The sequence below is a fragment of the Anomaloglossus baeobatrachus genome, chromosome 4 (assembly GCF_048569485.1).
Source record: "Anomaloglossus baeobatrachus isolate aAnoBae1 chromosome 4, aAnoBae1.hap1, whole genome shotgun sequence".
Taxonomy (NCBI): domain Eukaryota; kingdom Metazoa; phylum Chordata; class Amphibia; order Anura; family Aromobatidae; genus Anomaloglossus; species Anomaloglossus baeobatrachus.
Genome location: NC_134356.1, coordinates 667,531,650 through 667,549,208, shown reverse-complemented (window position 1 = coordinate 667,549,208; position 17,559 = coordinate 667,531,650). Strand labels below are relative to the sequence as shown.

Sequence of the window (17,559 nt, the reverse complement as noted above, 5' to 3'; positions counted from 1 at the left end):
CTGGATGGGATCTTGTCAGTGAACTACGAGTCAGACCCTGAGTCTGAGCAAAGCAAGAACCCACCAAATTGGCACCGACTCCACTGTCTACCAGCACAGAGATCGTCTCAGCTTTTCCACCAATAACCACCTCTACTGTTATGGTGAAATGGGACATGTGAATGGAGGAAATATACATTGCCTGCTTGCTTCCCTCCACTAAACCAGAACCAGGTGGACTCTTCTTAGGTTTTAAAGGACAGGCCCCAATGTAATGACCCTTATCCCCACAGTAGATGCAAGACCCAGACCCACGACAAACCGCAAGCAATTTCATTTGAGGGGAAGCTCTCTCAAACTGCATGGGTTCATCAACTTGCACCAGTGGGAACTCATCACTGGAGAGAATGACAGGGGAGAGGGTCTTAGAGTGTCTCTCCCTGAGGCATTGATCCTCTCTGATAGCAAGGGTCATGGTGGTGTCCAGTGATTCCGGGGCAGCATATTGCTCCTGAGAGTCCCTAAGCCTACCTGACAAACCCTGATAAAAATTACTTCAAAGTGCAGGGTCATTCCATTGGTTGTCAGTGGCCTACCTCCGAAACTCCAAGCAATACTCCTCCATTGGCCACGCCCCCTGCTTTTCAGAGTTTAGACTCCAAAAGCATGATGCCATCAGGGTCAATGTAAATGAGGGCCAAAGCCGCAAAAATCTCATCTACAGACTCAACTAACTGGCAGTCGGATGACAGAGAGAAGGGACAAAACTGGGGAATCTTCTCACAACAAAGAGATAACAATGCCCACATGCAATGCCCTCCTGGCATATTTTTCACCAGAAAAATAAGCCAGGAGGGTAATATTGGGTTCTGTTTTTGTGCCTGGGTATGTGCCAATATCAGAAACTTAGCAATATGTTGCAGTTGCTGCACATCCTGGCTGTCCCTACTCTCCTAGCCAGGCTCTATACAGTTTTCACAACTGTCGCCTAGCAGGAACCTTGGACCCTGAGAAAACCGAGTAGTTGCTCTGGCTAGTGTGTTGGCAGGTGAGAGACGCTAGTCCCACCACTGCACTAATATTACAGAAGGGACAGAGACAGCAAAAAAAAGGATAAAAGCCAGATTCTGGAACACTTCTTCATAGCTCCTTAGACTAAGGGGGCCAAAATACAAAATGATTTGAATAATCAGCAAAGATTGCTGGGAAACCTTGCTACTTAAACACAAAGGGGTGTGGCTACAGAGCAGCTGCAGCTGTCCTGCTCTGCTGGAAACCTTCTTGCAGCAAATCTGACATTAACTGACATTAACTTTTTCAGCACCAAGAGAAACGAAACAACATTTAAATGTAGAGTCCCAGATGGAGATGAGAGGCTCCAGTCCTAAAGCTGTCACTAGTCTCCAAAAACAGGGAGACAGTCGTGATACATGCCTACAAAAAATGTAATGATGAAAGCAAAGAGATGTTAAAACATAAACAAATGAAAAAGGATTAAGTCAAAGTGGAAGTTGAAAGAAGGTAATGTAATGGGTCAGTCTCTCTTGCAAGCGAGGTAACGGGACAGTCATTTTCTACCCTCTGGCATGCTCATGGATTAAGATGGTTCTAAAGCGTTTAGCAGTACAGATGTACAATTTTAGAAGGGCAAAGGGGGGGGTAAGGAGGCAAAATAGGTATCTGCTATTAAATTGTATGGGAAATGTACATAATCATTAAGTAAGCACTACATCATGCTTCTACAACCCCTGGCAAAAAATATGGACTCCCCTGGCTCTGAGGATGTTCATTCAGTTGTTTACTTTTGTTTAAAAAAAGCAGATCACAGACGGCACCAAACTAAAGTCATTTCAAATGTCAAATTTCTGGCTTTAACGTGAACCTGTCATCAGAAATTTAGCTATAAACCTAAAAGTTCCCCCCTCTGCAGCTCCTGGGCTGCATTCTAGGAAGGTTCCTATAGTTTTTGTGGCCCCTTTTATTCCAAAATAAATACTTTATAAACTTGTACCTTTTCGTATGCAAATTTCTTAAATCTTCCATGGGGGCGGGCTGCCTGATGTACGTTGCTGTCCTCCTGCCGATTTACGCCGCCCCCCGAACGCTGAATTTCAAACCTCAGGACGCCGCCCCTGGGCGCCCGTGGTCCCGCGCATGCGCTGTGCTACTGTAGCGGTGCCGTGCACTGCATGCACGTGTGACCGCTAGTGACGCTTTGCGCGGGCACGAGGTTATGGGCGGCGCTGTGAGTGTCATCAGCAAGTGCCGCCCATAACCTCGTGACTGCACTTTCGCCTATTCCTCCAGCGTTCTGCGCAAGCGCTCGCTGGCCAGATGACCGGACGTCACCTCCTTCCCATCCTGCCCAGCAGCAGGAAATAGATGGGAGGAGCGGACGGAGCAGTCGGTGCCCGCGCAAAGCGTCACCAGCGGTCACACGTGCACGCAGTGCACGGCACCGCTACAGTAGCACAGCGCATGCGCGGGACCACGGGCGCCCAGGGGCGGCGTCCTGAGGTTTGAAATTCAGCATTCAGGGGCGGCGTAAATCGGCAGGAGGACAGCAACGTACATCAGGCAGCCCGCCCCCATGGAAGATTTAAGAAATTTGTATACGAAAAGGTACAAGTTTATAAAGTATTTATTTTGGAATAAAAGGGGCCACAAAAACTATAGGAAGCTTCCTAGAATGCAGCCCAGGAGCTGCAGAGGGGGAAACTTTTAGGTTTATAGCTAAATTTCTGATAACAGGTTCCCTTTAAGAAACACTAAAGAAATCATGAAAACATAATGTGCAGCCAGTAACGGTTACTTTTCAAGACCAAACAAGGGAAACATTTTGGAGTCACTCAAATATAAGGAAAAAATTATGGAATCATGAAAAACAAACAAACAAAAGAACCCTCCAATACATCACTAGTATTTTGTTGCGCCACCTCTGGCTTTTATAACAGCTTGTAAACAAAAGAACGATCCAAAGTACTATAGCAGGGCATATCATATTGTAAAACAAATAGGTAAATAACCCACCACAGGCATAATTCAACAAAAAAACGGAGAATTGTGGTTTAAGGGATAAGAATAAATATTTTTTATTAGCTGGCAAATACCATATTATAACACTCATAAATTGCATATGGAGAGCAGGGGTCAAAAAGGGTATCCAGGTATTCAGTATATAGTTAATTAAATCACATTATTGCTACAAGGAATGTCCACAAAGGATACAGGGAATAAAGTGTCATGTGCAATACAATTACTGTTACCACAGAAACAGGGGGATTACATAAACATTGCACACTGTCCCATATAAAGTGCTATGCATATCCTAGTGGATCAGACAAGAGTTTTAGCAGCACATATATAACAAATCAAGTAACAGTCATATGTATACCAGTACCCAGAGGTGGAGGGGATTCACACCAAGCCTAAGGGACGCGCGTTTCGCGGGTAGCTTTATCAACCATGCGAGGTAAGAGTACCTGGATACCCTTTTTGATCCCTGCTCTCCATATGCAATTTATGAGTGTTATAATATGGTATTTGCCAGCTAATAAAACATATTTATTGTTATCCCTTAAACCACAATTCTCCGTTTTTTTGTTTTATAACAGCTTGCAGTCTCTGAGGCATGGACTTAATAAGTGACAAACAGTCCTCTTCATCAATCTGGCTCCAATTTTATCTGATTGCTGTTGCAGATCAGCTTTGCAGGTTGGGGCCTTGTCATGGACCATTTTCTTCAACTTCCACCAAAGATTTTCAATTGGATTGAGATCCGGACTATTTGCTTGCCATGACATTGACCTTATGTGTCTTTTTTCAAGGATTGTTTTCACAGTTTTTGCTCTATGGAAGGATGCATTATCATTTTGATAAAAGATTTCATCATCCTCAAACATCCTTTCAATTGATGAAATAAGAAAAGTGTCCAAAATTTTAATGCAAACTTGGGCATATATTGAAGATGTAATGACAGCCGTCACCCCAGTGCCCCACCCCACCTGACATTCAGCCCCATATCATCAATGACTGTGGTCATTTACATGTTCTCTTCAGGCAGTAATCTTTTCATTGTTTAGCTTTTCTGTATGTAAATCCCGTTTCCTTTAGGCGGTTTCTTAGAGTTCAGTGAAAGACATTGACTCCAGTTTCCTCCCATTCGTTCCTCATTTGTTTTGTTGTGCATTTCCTGTTTTGGAGACATATTGCTTTAAGTTTCCTGTCTTGACGCTTTGAAGCCTTCTTTGGTCTACCAGTATGTTTGCCTTTAACAACCGTATGGCACATTTTATAAAAATATTTTAGTGTAGGACTGCCTCTAATGAGATTTGCCGTGACGTGGCGAGGCAGCTCAAGAAATTGCAATTTTTTGCCAAAAATCTCAAAATTTTTATAATAAGTACAGTTTGGAATGTTTAGTGCTGAAGTGCACATTTGGTGCTGGCTTTTTGTTTTTTCTTCATTGAATTGGTCGGTGGTTGACCTCCACCTTGCTATGCACCCCAATTTGGGATGTATTCCATCTGTCTAGATTTTGGCGGTTGGTGACTGTTCACATTGAGTCATCAGGCTTTGTCCACAGGCTATTTACTTCATGCAGCATTTGCTTGGACCTGTCCCGCCCACAGCCATGACTCAGTCATGGGTACGGGATTGAAATAGACAAGGTGAGTGCTGCTGAGAGCGGTTCTACTATTCATATGTGAGGCCGTATGGCACATTTTATAAAAATATTTTAGTGTAGGACTGCCTCTAATGAGATTTGCCGTGACGTGGCGAGGCAGCTCAAGAAATTGCAATTTTTTGCCAAAAATCTCAAAATTTTTATAATAAGTACAGTTTGGAATGTTTAGTGCTGAAGTGCACATTTGGTGCTGGCTTTTTGTTTTTTCTTCATTGAATTGGTCGGTGGTTGACCTCCACCTTGCTATGCACCCCAATTTGGGATGTATTCCATCTGTCTAGATTTTGGCGGTTGCTGACTGTTCACATTGAGTCATCAGGCTTTGTCCACAGGCTATTTACTTCATGCAGCATTTGCTTGGACCTGTCCCGCCCACAGCCATGACTCAGTCACGGGTACGGGATTGAAATAGACCAGGTGAGTGCTGCTGAGAGCAGTTCTACTATTCATATGTGAGGCCGTATGGCACATTTTATAAAAATATTTTAGTGTAGGACTGCCTCTAATGAGATTTGCCGTGACGTGGCGAGGCAGCTCAAGAAATTGCAATTTTTTGCCAAAAATCTCAAAATTTTTATAATAAGTACAGTTTGGAATATTTAGTGCTGAAGTGCACATTTGGTGCTGGCTTTTTGTTTTTTCTTCATTGAATTGGTCGGTGGTTGACCTCCACCTTGCTATGCACCCCAATTTGGGATGTATTCCATCTGTCTAGATTTTGGCGGTTGGTGACTGTTCACATTGAGTCATCAGGCTTTGTCCACAGGCTATTTACTTCATGCAGCATTTGCTTGGACCTGTCCCGCCCACAGCCATGACTCAGTCATGGGTACGGGATTGAAATAGACCAGGTGAGTGCTGCTGAGAGCAGTTCTACTATTCATATGTGAGGCCGTATGGCACATTTTATAAAAATATTTTAGTGTAGGACTGCCTCTAATGAGATTTGCCGTGACGTGGCGAGGCAGCTCAAGAAATTGCAATTTTTTGCCAAAAATCTCAAAATTGTTATAATAAGTACAGTTTGGAATGTTTAGTGCTGAAGTGCACATTTGGTGCTGGCTTTTTGTTTTTTCTTCATTGAATTGGTCGGTGGTTGACCTCCACCTTGCTATGCACCCCAATTTGGGATGTATTCCATCTGTCTAGATTTTGGCGGTTGGTGACTGTTCACATTGAGTCATCAGGCTTTGTCCACAGGCTATTTACTTCATGCAGCATTTGCTTGGACCTGTCCCGCCCACAGCCATGACTCAGTCATGGGTACGGGATTGAAATAGACCAGGTGAGTGCTGCTGAGAGCAGTTCTACTTTTCATATGTGAGGCCGTATGGCACATTTTATAAAAATATTTTAGTGTAGGACTGCCTCTAATGAGATTTGCCGTGACGTGGCGAGGCAGCTCAAGAAATTGCAATTTTTTGCCAAAAATCTCAAAATTTTTATAATAAGTACAGTTTGGAATGTTTAGTGCTGAAGTGCACATTTGGTGCTGGCTTTTTGTTTTTTCTTCATTGAATTGGTCGGTGGTTGACCTCCACCTTGCTATGCACCCCAATTTGGGATGTATTCCATCTGTCTAGATTTTGGCGGTTGCTGACTGTTCACATTGAGTCATCAGGCTTTGTCCACAGGCTATTTACTTCATGCAGCATTTGCTTGGACCTGTCCCGCACACAGCCATGACTCAGTCATGGGTACGGGATTGAAATTGACCAGGTGAGTGCTGCTGAGAGCAGTTCTACTATTCATATGTGAGGCCGTATGGCACATTTTATAAAAATATTTTAGTGTAGGACTGCCTCTAATGAGATTTGCCGTGACGTGGCGAGGCAGCTCAAGAAATTGCAATTTTTTGCCAAAAAATCTCAAAATTTTTATAATAAGTACAGTTTGGAATGTTTAGTGCTGAAGTGCACATTTGGTGCTGGCTTTTTGTTTTTTCTTCATTGAATTGGTCGGTGGTTGACCTCCACCTTGCTATGCACCCCAATTTGGGATGTATTCCATCTGTCTAGATTTTGGCGGTTGGTGACTGTTCACATTGAGTCATCAGGCTTTGTCCACAGGCTATTTACTTCATGCAGCATTTGCTTGGACCTGTCCCGCACACAGCCATGACTCAGTCATGGGTACGGGATTGAAATTGACCAGGTGAGTGCTGCTGAGAGCAGTTCTACTATTCATATGTGAGGCCGTATGGCACATTTTATAAAAATATTTTAGTGTAGGACTGCCTCTAATGAGATTTGCCGTGACGTGGCGAGGCAGCTCAAGAAATTGCAATTTTTTGCCAAAAATCTCAAAATTTTTATAATAAGTACAGTTTGGAATGTTTAGTGTTGAAGTGCACATTTGGTGCTGGCTTTTTGTTTTAACCTTCCCATGTTGTTTGTATTTGGTCCAGATTTTAGACACAACTGACTGTGAACAACCAACATCCTTTGCAACATTGCGTGATGATTTACCCTCTTTTAAGAGTTTGATAATCCTCTCCCTTGTTTCAATTGACATCTCTCGTGTTGAAGCCATGATTCATGTCAGTCCACTTGGTGCAACAGCTCTGCAAGGTGTGATCACTCCTTTTTAGATGCAGACTAATGAGCAGATCTTATTTGATGCAGATGTTAGTTTTGGGAATGAAAATTTACAGGGTGATTCCATAATTTGTTTCCTTAAAATTGAGTGATTCCATAATTTTCCCCCCTGTTTGGTCTTGAAAAGTAACCGTTACTGGCTAGCACATATTTTCATGATTTTTTTTTTTTGTGTTTCAGAAAGTGCCAGAAAGTTGACATTTGAAATGACTTTAGGTTTGTGCCGTCTGAGAAAGCCATGGAACCCATAGGGTGGAGGGGCGACATGACTAGAGGGAAGGGAAGGAGTGATGGGGTTAATGGAAACAGGAATGGTTTGTTTCTAAGGCAGAATAAAAGGGATTGGTGGGTAGGAGGAGTTCCCTGGAGGAAGAGGTGGGACAGTTGAGGGGTGTAAGTAAAGGACTTTGACTTACCCCCTCTCTCTTGACTTCCGGATATGGAACGATCTGACTGGAGAGGTTCCTATAAGGTGTCAGGACGTCACCTTCTATTTCTCCATGGAGGAGTGGGAGTATTTAGAAGGACACAAAGATCTGTACAAGGACGTCATAAGGGAGGTTCCCCAGCCCCTCACATCACCAGACTTCCGGATATGGAACGATCCGGACGTGCGACAGGATGGCTGCTACCCGGGACCAGCGGATTCATCATGGCAGTGCACGGGCCCCTGGCAGCGCGGTCCCACGCCTTGGCTGCTGGGGGTTAACCCGTTGGCACTTTCCCCTCGCTCCCCTGTCAGCTGCGGGCGGCGTCCCCCCTCCCTCATATCTCAGGTACTTGCCGTGTGCGGGGGGAGCGAGGAGGAGATGTGAGAGCCCCTTCGGGGACCCTCCGCGGTAGGACGTGGGCAGGGCAGTACTCAGCTGCTGCTCCGGCCGCGGGAGGAATCTCCGTCCGGGCCGCGGCAGCCGGGAGGGGGGCGTGGCTTGTCTGCGGCCTATTTCCGGTCCGAGCCGCGGCCTGGATTGCTGGATGCGGCGGCTCCCGGACGGGGAGAGCGCCCGGCGGTGACAGAGGCCAGCTTTACCCCTCGCGGACGGTGGGGGGGGGGGGGGCCGCGGAGCTGCAGCCAGTGGTGGGTCCGGCACCAGGGCAGGCGGGCCTGGGGCGACGGGTGCCCAGGAGGCGTCGGTGAGTGGGGGTGACGGCAGGGGCCCTGCGGTTTCTGCTTGGTCACCCAGATCAGGTTGCAGCTCCCGGCCGCGGCGGTCTCCCCCAGGAGGGGGAGGGCCCAGCGGACAGAGGCTTTCATGGGGCCCAGGAGGGCTGGATGCGGCGGCTCCTGTCCAGGAGAGCGCCCGGCGAGGACGGAGGCCAGCGTTACCCCCCTTCCCCCGTGGGTGGAGGGGGGGTGGCCGGGGGGCTGCAGCCAGCAAGGGGTCCGGCACCAGGGCAGGCGAGCCTGGTGCGACGGATGCCCGGGAGGCGTCGGTACGTGGGGGTGACGGCGGGGACCCTGCGGTCCCCGCCTGGTCACCCAGAGCAGGCGTGCAGCTCCCGGCAGCGGCGGTCTCCCCCAGGGGGGCGAGGACCCGGCGGACGGATGCCTTCTGGGCCCAGGTGGGCAGGAGGCTGGCGGCTCTGGATGGGAGTCTGCTGGCAGCGGGTCGGGCCACAGGTACCCCCTGTCCTTGCAGGCAGCAGGGGGGGGTCGGGCCAGAAGATGAGGCCCGCGGTGGCAGCCCGTGGGTCGGGACGGTTTCCGGGGTTGTCGCCGCGGGACAGAAGATGGAGCTTGGAGGATGGTGCCCACGCGGCGTACCAGGAGGACGGCCGTGGTGGTGGCAGCGCTTCGGCGGCGTCTGCATTACATGAGCCAGAGGCGGTCGGCTCCAGCGAGGAGGAGGAGGAAGCAGCGACGGAAGAATCAGACGTCTGGATGGCGTGACTTTTATTCCAGGATACGCCGGGTCGCGGTCGGGTGAGACGGCCGTGGATTCGGCAGGGTTGGGGTGCAGTTGGTGGGGGGGGGCGGCTGCGGACACGGCAGCGCCGAGTGGGTTTGTGTTTTGACAAGGTATGGGGTTTACTGCAGTGGTGTATACGGTTGTGGAGAGTGCGCATGCACCGCCGGCGGCATGGACGGGATCGGTGGTTAGTAGGCGCAGGTGCGGCAGGCAGAGTGAGGGCGCATGAGGCGGCAGGGGAGCATTTTCGGGCAGAGGCGGCAAGGGCTGTGACAGAGTGAGTGGTGAGGAGCGAAGAGGGGGATGAGGTGGTGCATTGGGCTGACAGTGGTCAAGTGTGAGAGTTATGGGTGCTTCAAAGGCCCGCTGGGGGGGGGGCTCACTTGCTGGAGGATGTGAGGGATAAGATTTGAATGGGGGAACGTGTAGCAATAGTTTCGCTGCTGCTCCCCCTGGAACAGTTTCACCTGGATTAGGTTAAGCCAAGTGATTCCAGGAAGGATAAGTAGAGGGAGGGGAGCGCCGGTGGAGGCTCACCCCTCGTACATTTGCAACGTGGCTGCGGGCATTTGCGTTTTTGGCAAGGGTATCGGGGGAAGGAATTGGGTAATTGGTTCGGCATGGTTCGGTTATATGGATCCATTTGGGGTGGCTTGTTTAGGTCATATGGCGGTTTAGTCTGGCTTCAGTACGCCGTGTAATTTCAGCAAGGGAAGGTGTTGCGTGCCAGTATGCGGTAGGAGCATACGGGCACATCCTTATGGCTGCAGTGGATGGCGGCTCCTAGTCAGCCCCCCCCTTTTGGGGGGTAGTTGGCTGTTCGGGGCGTGGAACCCCGGCGACACGGTCGATGAGGGTTTTTTGGGGGGAATAGAATGATGGGTGGTGCAGATTTGGCGCGGACGGTTGTCTTAAGCATACGTGTTGGGTTGTGGTAAGGAACATAGTAATTCTGCGTCTTTCTATTTATATTGGTGGATCTTTGCCTCCTTATTGGAAGTTTGTGCTGGGCTAGGGGACACCTGGTGGTTGTCAGTGGAAAGAGGGGTCAGGACGTGGCTTTGGGCAGGATGGGTGGGCCATTCGGGGCCCTCCTTGTCATGATTGGGTTTCTCTGTTGGTGGGTAGTGCCGGAAATGAGCTGTATATAGATGTATATATTTCGGCTTGTTCAAAACGTATCTTATCTGGAGGAGTCATCGGTGTATGCCTGCTTGGCTCCAGAATTGTCGGCGGTTTATTATGTGTCGTTGGACAGAGGGTGGGATTTGGTAAAGGCGGTGAGCCGTGGAGCATTGATGGCAAAGGTGGATTTGGAGGCGGCATTTAGGTTGTTACTGGTCCACCCTGCTAGCTAGCAGTTCTGGTGCTGCGGTGGGGAGGGGAGTTATTATTATGCTGATCGGTGGGGGCTAATGGGTTTTGTCCCATTTTATGTTCCGTTGGGGGCGGTTATTTCTTGGTGGAGTGGTTTGTGCGTGGTGTGTCCCAGCTTACACCTCTTATTCATTATAGGTTGATTCTCTTTACATCGGGTTGGCGGGTTGATGATTCGTTGAGGTTGTTTGTTTCATTGCAGATGGTGGTGGATACTCTTTTGGGCCTGTTGGCACAGGCGAAGACTGAGGGTCCAACGCCAGTGATACAGTTTGTGGGGGATAAAGTTTGATGTTATGGTCAGAGAGGTAGGATTCGTGGGTAATGGTGTGGTCCTATGGGCTGCGATAGAGGCAGTTAGGTCAGCTAAGACGGTGCGGTTTCAGGCGGTGCAGTCTTTGCAGGGGCGGTCGAACCACGGGTGCAGAGTTACGCCGCTGGGGGGCGTGTCTGCTGGACGGCTGGCGATGGCTGCGCCAAGGGTGCAGCCATCGGATCATTTGTGTGTGGTCACGAAGGAGATCAATGACGATCTGATGGTGTAGGAGGTTTTTTCTTACGGCGATTTAGTGGCCGCGGATTGTGGCTGGGTAAGGTGGTGCCTGATGGAACGTAGCTGCGGTACTCGGATGCAGCGGGTCCAGTTGGTTTTCTGGTTGGGCATTGTGGGGTAGCGCTTCCAATCGGTGGTAGTAGTCGGGTTGGGGAGGTTGGCAGTTTTTCCAAGAGGAAGGTGTGCTGTCATTCTGACTATCAGTTGGTGGAGAATTCGATTAATAGTTGGTTTGCTAATCCTGGGGCCAAGGGTGGCGTACTTGCGACAGTTGGTTTCGCAATTGTATGCGTTTAAAAAAAAAAAAAAAAAAAAATGGTATGCGTGGCGCAACCAGTACTGGGGTTCGCCAAGGGAATAGCAGCTGCTTTGTTTCCTTCCAGTTCTGCAGGTCTCGGGAGTTGAGGCCGCGTAACAGACGAGGTGGGCACGGTGTGTCCTGAGGGCTTGTGGAGTCTGGTGTGGCTGTGTTGGGGAGCGGCTCGGTGCCCAGTGACTGAGGTTATTTGGGGCTGATATCCAGAAGTGTGGGTGGCGCGGATAACGTTGTTTGGGACAATGTGTGAGGAAGGCCCGGTGGAGTATTTGGTGGGGGCGTTGGCAGTGGTGATTAACGGTTTTCAGGCTGCTAGGCCGGCGTCAGCAGTGGAGCAGAGGGTGGCGGCTGTGGCTGTCTTGTTGAGGATTAGATGTGGAGAGATGTTTTCGCAGGATCTTAGTGCGCGGCAGGCCTTGAAGGGTTTGGTCGTAAGGGTGTGAGGCAGCGGGATACAAGGGTCCGTCTCCGTTGTTTTGTGGCAGCGTTTGGTGAGTGGTTTGTGGTGGCTATGTTCATCTGAGCACGAGCAGGTTTTGTTTCCCTTGTCCAAAACTGTTTGTGTTAGCCTTTTGGGAGGCTTTGAGATTGTGGGGTTGGTCAGCCCATCTACGGTTAGGAGCGGAGGTTGGATGTTGGAGGATGTGTCCGAGGTGGTGCAGTGGGTTGAGCGCCGGCTTTGTCGCTCACCGAATCAGATTAGGCGGGTGGTGAAGGTTGGTGTTGTTATACGCGGTCCCGGGTGCGGAATTTATGTTGTGAGGACGCCCAGGATCATTATTGTGTCGCGTTTGTTAAGGTACCATTTTGTGGCAGCGCTGCAGACTGGATTGCAGGTGGCGGGGGTGGGCGCCCGGAATACTACGGGTCGTCTTCCTTCTGGATTGGGCTTCCACGGAGGCCCCTCGGTGGGCTCAGAAAAGGGGTGGTGAGAAGTATTGGGAGGTGGGAGTCCTCTTGTTTCGGTGTTACGTTGGCCTCAGTTGTTATCGGGTTAAGGCCAATGGGGGCGTTTGAGTCTTTTGGGAGTGGAATGGGTTGGCGTAACAGGTTGGTGTTATCTGTGGGTTTATAACCTCTGGGTTTTGTGGTGAGGGTGTGCCTCATTTGGATATTTGGGCATTCGTTGGTTCTCGGGGCCTCGACGGTCTGAGGCTCGCCCAAATTTTGCCAGTGGGGTCTGGACGGGTCGATGGTACTGGTCCAGTGAGTGGGAGGCAGCAATTAGGTATCTCGAGAAGTTATTTATGAATGTTTTAAACAAAAAAAAAAAAAAATTGTTGGTTTGTTGCATTGTGGAAGACATACCCGGGCTTAATCGTGGGGTAGTTTTTGATAGTGTGACCGGTTTGGAATGGCGTGTGGCTTGTGCGGTAGGCAGTATCAATCGAGCCTTTATTGGGGGGCGGCGCCTAAAGTTGGTGGCGCTGAACTGGTGGTTTTGGTGATGCGATGGGGGGGCATCTTAACGTTCTTGGTGCTGTTTGTGGACGCTGGGATTGCGTGGAGGTGTGGTACAAGCTTTTGGTGTGTGGCGGGTCCAGGCCACGTAAGGAGTCACGTGCCCTGTCCTGTGGCGGGGGGTAGGTCTGGTCCAGAGGCGGTTGAAGGCAATGGTAACTGGACAGAGAGACACCATCTTGGTATGGTGGCTCCAGGTTCCGGGATGTTGCAGGCACGGGGTTCTGCAAAGTTGGAGGGTTAATCCGTAGGTGATTAATACCTCATCTCTGGGTCGGTGTGTTGCGGCCAGGGATACTGGGGTGAGAAGTGGTTCCTGGACTGGGCCTACTCAGGGTTGTATATTTACTGTATTGGTTACTGTGTTACCTATTGTTATTTGTTGGGGTCGCCCGTTGGACGGCGCCCCCTTGTGTTCGTATGTAAATAATAGGTAATAAAGGCTGCTGTGGCCAATTTTAAACCAAGTCACATGCAGTTCGTGTATTATTTACAGATGGTATTGGTGGGTAACACACATACAGCACGACTGGAGAATCCTTCCTCAATGGTCAAGAAAGCCATGGAACCCATAGGGTGGAGGGGCGACATGACTAGAGGGAAGGGAAGGAGTGATGGGGTTAATGGAAACAGGAATGGTTTGTTTCTAAGGCAGAATAAAAGGGATTGGTGGGTAGGAGGAGTTCCCTGGAGGAAGAGGTGGGACAGTTGAGGGGTGTAAGTAAAGGACTTTGACTTACCCCCTCTCTCTTGACTTCCGGATATGGAACGATCCCCGCCCACCCTCCCTTGTGTTTAATACCGAGGGGAATTTTGTCTGGGTTGTTTCTTTGTCACAGCAGCGGGGGGTAGGTCTGGTCCAGAGGCGGTTGAAGGCAATGGTAACTGGACAGAGAGACACCATCTTGGTATGGTGGCTCCAGGTTCCGGGATGTTGCAGGCACGGGGTTCTGCAAAGTTGGAGGGTTAATCCGTAGGTGATTAATACCTCATCTCTGGGTCGGTGTGTTGCGGCCAGGGATACTGGGGTGAGAAGTGGTTCCTGGACTGGGCCTACTCAGGGTTGTATATTTACTGTATTGGTTACTGTGTTACCTATTGTTATTTGTTGGGGTCGCCCGTTGGACGGCGCCCCCTTGTGTTCGTATGTAAATAATAGGTAATAAAGGCTGCTGTGGCCAATTTTAAACCAAGTCACATGCAGTTCGTGTATTATTTACAGATGGTATTGGTGGGTAACACACATACAGCACGACTGGAGAATCCTTCCTCAATGGTCATGATCTGCTTTTTTTAAACAAAAGTAAACAACTGAATAAACAGCTTCAGAGCCAGGGGAGGCCAGAATTTTTGCCAGGGGTTGTATTTTGTGGGAATGTTATGTGCTTTCTGTATGGAATTTTTGATAAATTGGTACATATCAGTATCATCTTGCATGTGACCTTAAAGGAATTGTATTAGGCACAGTCTCCATAAATGGAAAAAAAGAACCATGGTGTCATATTTCTTTTTGTTACCTGAATCAGTAATGACAGTAACAGCCACATATAGGCTCCATTCCAATAGGTCTTCCTCTTTTTCAAAATATTTCACCAAGTCTTTTCTCTGCAAAGTAGCCGAGCCTTTACCATCACTAATCTAGATAGGAGATGAAGTGAAAAACACATGAAGTTAACGAGAGATGAGCACTCTTCATCAATAAAGGATCACCAAATTAAAAATTGCACGATCCTTGGCCGCTTTGGTTCAGGATCGTAAATCCTAATAATTGACCCAAACGTTGGCAATTTTGGATTTGGTTCGGTAAATGTTTGGTTTGCAGAAACCATCCTCTCTCAGCCCAATCCCAACCATTTCAAGCATTGGCATGGCTGCTATTGGCCAGGGAAATCAATGTAAAAAAAGGAAATAATACTTACCGTGTCTCCCCATGGCTGCAACACTACTTATGGGCCCACTCATTATCCCTCATACATATTCACTGCTTTCCCCACCCACCAACATCTCTGAATGGCTAACGTTAGACCCCAACTCCAGGCAGCGTCGGATTGTTTGGAATCACAGACCCTGTCTACGTCCTTATACTGGTGTAAAAGAAATAAATAAATTGGCGTAGGGGGGGTCCCCTCATATTATGATACCAGCACAGATAAAGCCCATGCCTACAGGCTGCAGCCCCCAGCTGTGCACTTATCTTGAATGTGTATCAAAATAAGATGAACTGCCTGTGACTTTTTGAATTATTTAAAAAAAAAATAAAAAAAACTAATTTTGATACAAAGCCAAGATTAAGCCCAACAGCTGGAGATAATATTCTCAAGCTGGGTAATCCAATGCTTATTGGGCCCCTCCTGCCTGAAAATAGCAGCCTGCAGCCACCCGGGATTGCAGCATCCATTAGATGTGACAATCCCAAAACATTACCTGGCTCTTCCCGATTGCCCTCGTGTGGTGGCAATCGTGAAAAGGGGTTAATGACAGCTCACAACTGTCTCTAAGCCCTTGATTAGTAATGGAGAGGGGCTATGAGACCCATCATTACTAATCTATAAGTGAAAATAAATACATAAAAACTGCACGCAGGGCCTGCGCACAGTTTTTTTTAAATTATTTAAATTAAAAAAAAAGCGCTGCATGCAGTTCCTCTTATTTTGATGCTATGCCAATTTATTAATTAATTTATTTCACACCAGTATAAGGACACAGACAGAATCTGTGATTCCAACCAATCACAGATGAGGTCTGGGGGTGGGGTCTGACTGCAGCCAGAGACACTGGTGGGTGGGGACAGCAGTGAGTATGCATGAGAGATAATACGCGACCCTGAAAGTAGCATTACAGCTGCAGTAGCAGTTACAGCAGCCCTGGGAAATTGGTAAGTATGTACTGCTTAGTTCCTTCCCTATTTTCTTTCTTTTACAGCCCCCTACACCATTTTACAACAGATAAGTTTGGCCTTCCATTTAATTCAATGGGTTTGGTATGTTTGCCGATCTGTTTCTTCGAACAGTTCAGCGAACAACGGGAAGCTTGGTAAAGATTGGTGAATTGAACTTTGAAAGGTTCGCTCTAGTGATGATCGAGTACTAAAAAGCTCGGGTGCTCGAGGCTCGGGCCGAGCATCCCAAGATACTCGTGTACTCGGCCCGAGCACCGAGCCCAATGTTATCCTATGGGGGACCCGAGTATTATTCTGAAATGACCACCGGCAGCATGTAGAAACCATAAAACTGTAAATTAAAAAAAAAAAACGTGCGTGTGTGTGTAAGCGTGCATATATATATATACACGCGGAGTGGAGTGCGGGAGGGGCCGTAGCCGAGCGGGGAAGTGTCGGGCTAAAGGCACGGTCATGCTGTGAGGGCCGGCCAATCACTGCAATTCCACAACAGGGCTGTGGCATTGCAGTGGTCTGCCAGCCAATCCCTGCATAAGGGCTGGCTCTAAAAAGAGCGCCAACATGAAGACCACGAGTACAGCACGAGTATTGCGAGATTACTCGGTCCCCGCCGAGTAGCCCGAGTACAGTGATACTCGTGCGAGTACCGAGTAGTAACAAGCATACTCGCTCATCACTAGTTCGCTCTTCTCTAAAGTTAACTTCTGCAATGGCAAACTTGTTAAAGAGTTTGTCTCACAAATACAGCAGGCCCATATGATGACTGAAAAAAAAACAACCATGTTGTGTGGTTCACACTGACAAATGGTTTGCATGAAAACAAGTCAAGACAAGTGACGATCACCATAGGTTTTATTGGATACGTGTGGTACCCCGTGAGAAAAAAAAGATACTATTTGCACCAGAAATACATACATGGGAAGTGGGCCTAAAGTGGGCTTTACACGCTGCGACATCGCTAATGCGGAGTTGTTGGGGTCACGGAATTTGTGACGCACATCTGGCCGCATTAGCGATGCCGTTGCGTGTGACACCGATAAGCGATTTTGCATCGTTGCAAAAACGTGCAAAATCGCTAATCGGCGACACGGGGGTCCATTCTCAAAAATCGTTACTGCAGCAGTAACGAAGTTGTTCCTCGTTCCTGCGGCAGCACACATCGCTGCGTGTGACGCCGCAGGAACGAGGAAGCTCCCCTTACCTGCCTCCCGGCCGCTATGCGGAAGGAAGGAGGTGGGCGGGATGTTACGTCCCGCTCATCTCCGCCCCTCCGCTGCTATTGGGCGGCGGTTCAGTGACGCTTCAGTGACGTCGCTGTGATGCCGCACGGACCGCCCCCTTAGAAAGGAGGCGGTTCGCCCGTCACAGCGACGTCGCCGGACAGGTAAGTATGTGTGACGGCTGTTGTGCGACACGGGCAGCGATTTGCCCGTGTCGCGCAACAGATGGGGGCGGGTACCCACACTAGCGATATCGGGACCGATATCGCAGTGTGTAAAGTAGCCTTTAGAGTGTTTGGATAATGTACATGGGTACACTAGCTTTGATAGTGGTTCCCTAGACTCAAGCTATCTATGCATTTATCTGAATGGCCATCATTAAATGCCATCATTAAGAAATATTAGAAATGGAGATGAAAGTAGCCCCCTGGCTACTGAAACACTTAAAGGAGGAACACAATTAAAAGGTACCTGTCACTGTCACACCTAGCTCTGGCCTGGTCATGTCAGGGGTTAACTTCCCTTGCCTCGTTCTGTATATCAGGACGCTATATATTGCC

At 48.7% G+C, this 17,559-nt stretch overlaps 1 protein-coding gene across 1 annotated transcript in view; it reads right to left on the bottom strand.

Annotated features, from left to right (window-relative positions):
• LOC142302794 (complement C3-like) overlaps nt 1-17,559 on the bottom strand; it is a 421,200-nt gene that overhangs the window by 329,319 nt on the left and 74,322 nt on the right. Inside the window, exon 8 of the mRNA XM_075343903.1 lies at nt 14,398-14,518. Within this exon, the coding sequence (XP_075200018.1) occupies nt 14,398-14,518 (121 nt within the window). The remainder of the gene's footprint in view (nt 1-14,397; nt 14,519-17,559) is intronic.